General features: G+C 31.2%; 1 protein-coding gene across 1 annotated transcript; it reads left to right on the forward strand.

Moving 5' to 3' along the window:
• The first annotated feature begins 128 nt into the window (after positions 1-128).
• Positions 129-831, forward strand: LOC108971324. Its single transcript, XM_018937293.1, has 2 exons — positions 129-452; positions 511-831. Exons 1-2 carry the CDS (start codon positions 238-240, stop codon positions 671-673), a joined length of 378 nt encoding a protein of 125 aa, XP_018792838.1. The 5' UTR covers positions 129-237; the 3' UTR covers positions 674-831.
• The last annotated feature ends 130 nt before the right edge of the window (positions 832-961 follow it).

The raw sequence follows: 961 nt of genomic DNA on the forward strand, positions 1-961 counted from the left end.
ATTTTTTAAATTTTTATATCTCGCAATCGCTTCTGGGGTGCCTGATTCGAGTATATAGTACATTTTACATCTGAGGGATTTTTATCGATAAATTTAAGCACATATGTTTAATCCGAAATTTAATTTCGCCAACAGTGTATTTCTAAATGAGAACTAGTTTGTTTACTAACATTTTAAATTTTTTAATAATATAAGCTCAACTCTTCAATTATTGCATACAGTACTGDTTTCATACAAATGACAGCCGCAGATATTAATCCCCCAGAGAGTTACAACTCGAATGGGGAAGAGTACGAAATACCAGAGTCAGAAGAACTGGAGAACTTATATATGGTGATAGAAAAGGGAACAATTCCGGAACTAAAATGGCAATTTCCTGGACGACAACAAATTAACACAGAAACCATAGCTCCCAAAGTTGAACCAACAGCATCAGCAAATACTGAAGAAGAGTAAGTGTGCTGTTATCACTCAAAGTCATTATGTTACTATATTGAAATTTTCCTTTAGGCCAGCAGCTAAAACTGACTTTGACTTTAGCGACGATGTTACCCAACCACAAATGAGAGTGAGAAATCAAAATTCTACTCCAAAGTCTACGAAAAAGAAAATTGCAAACTTCGCCGGCGTCATGGAAGTGCTTAAAAAGAAAAACGCAGAAGGATCATCCTAATAAAACGAATACCTCACAAATATATAGTTTAAATTACTAATTACCCATCCTTTTAGTATAAAAAATAAAATATTTGTAATTTTCATCATATTTTAAATAAACTATAATGTTCTTAAAGAATGCTAATAAAACTGTCTATTGATAAACAGAAATCATAAGTTTTTATCGCTTTTACAAAAGAGGGCATGATTTTTTCCAAATGCTTCTTAATAAAAGTAAAAATAAAAAAAAAGCACGACTGCATAGCAAATAATCATCTCAAAGAGTAATTATAACTAACAATTTCAA

The sequence above is a fragment of the Bactrocera latifrons genome, unplaced genomic scaffold (assembly GCF_001853355.1).
Source record: "Bactrocera latifrons isolate USDA-ARS-PBARC rearing strain unplaced genomic scaffold, ASM185335v1 scaffold_34, whole genome shotgun sequence".
In the NCBI taxonomy this organism is placed as follows: domain Eukaryota; kingdom Metazoa; phylum Arthropoda; class Insecta; order Diptera; family Tephritidae; genus Bactrocera; species Bactrocera latifrons.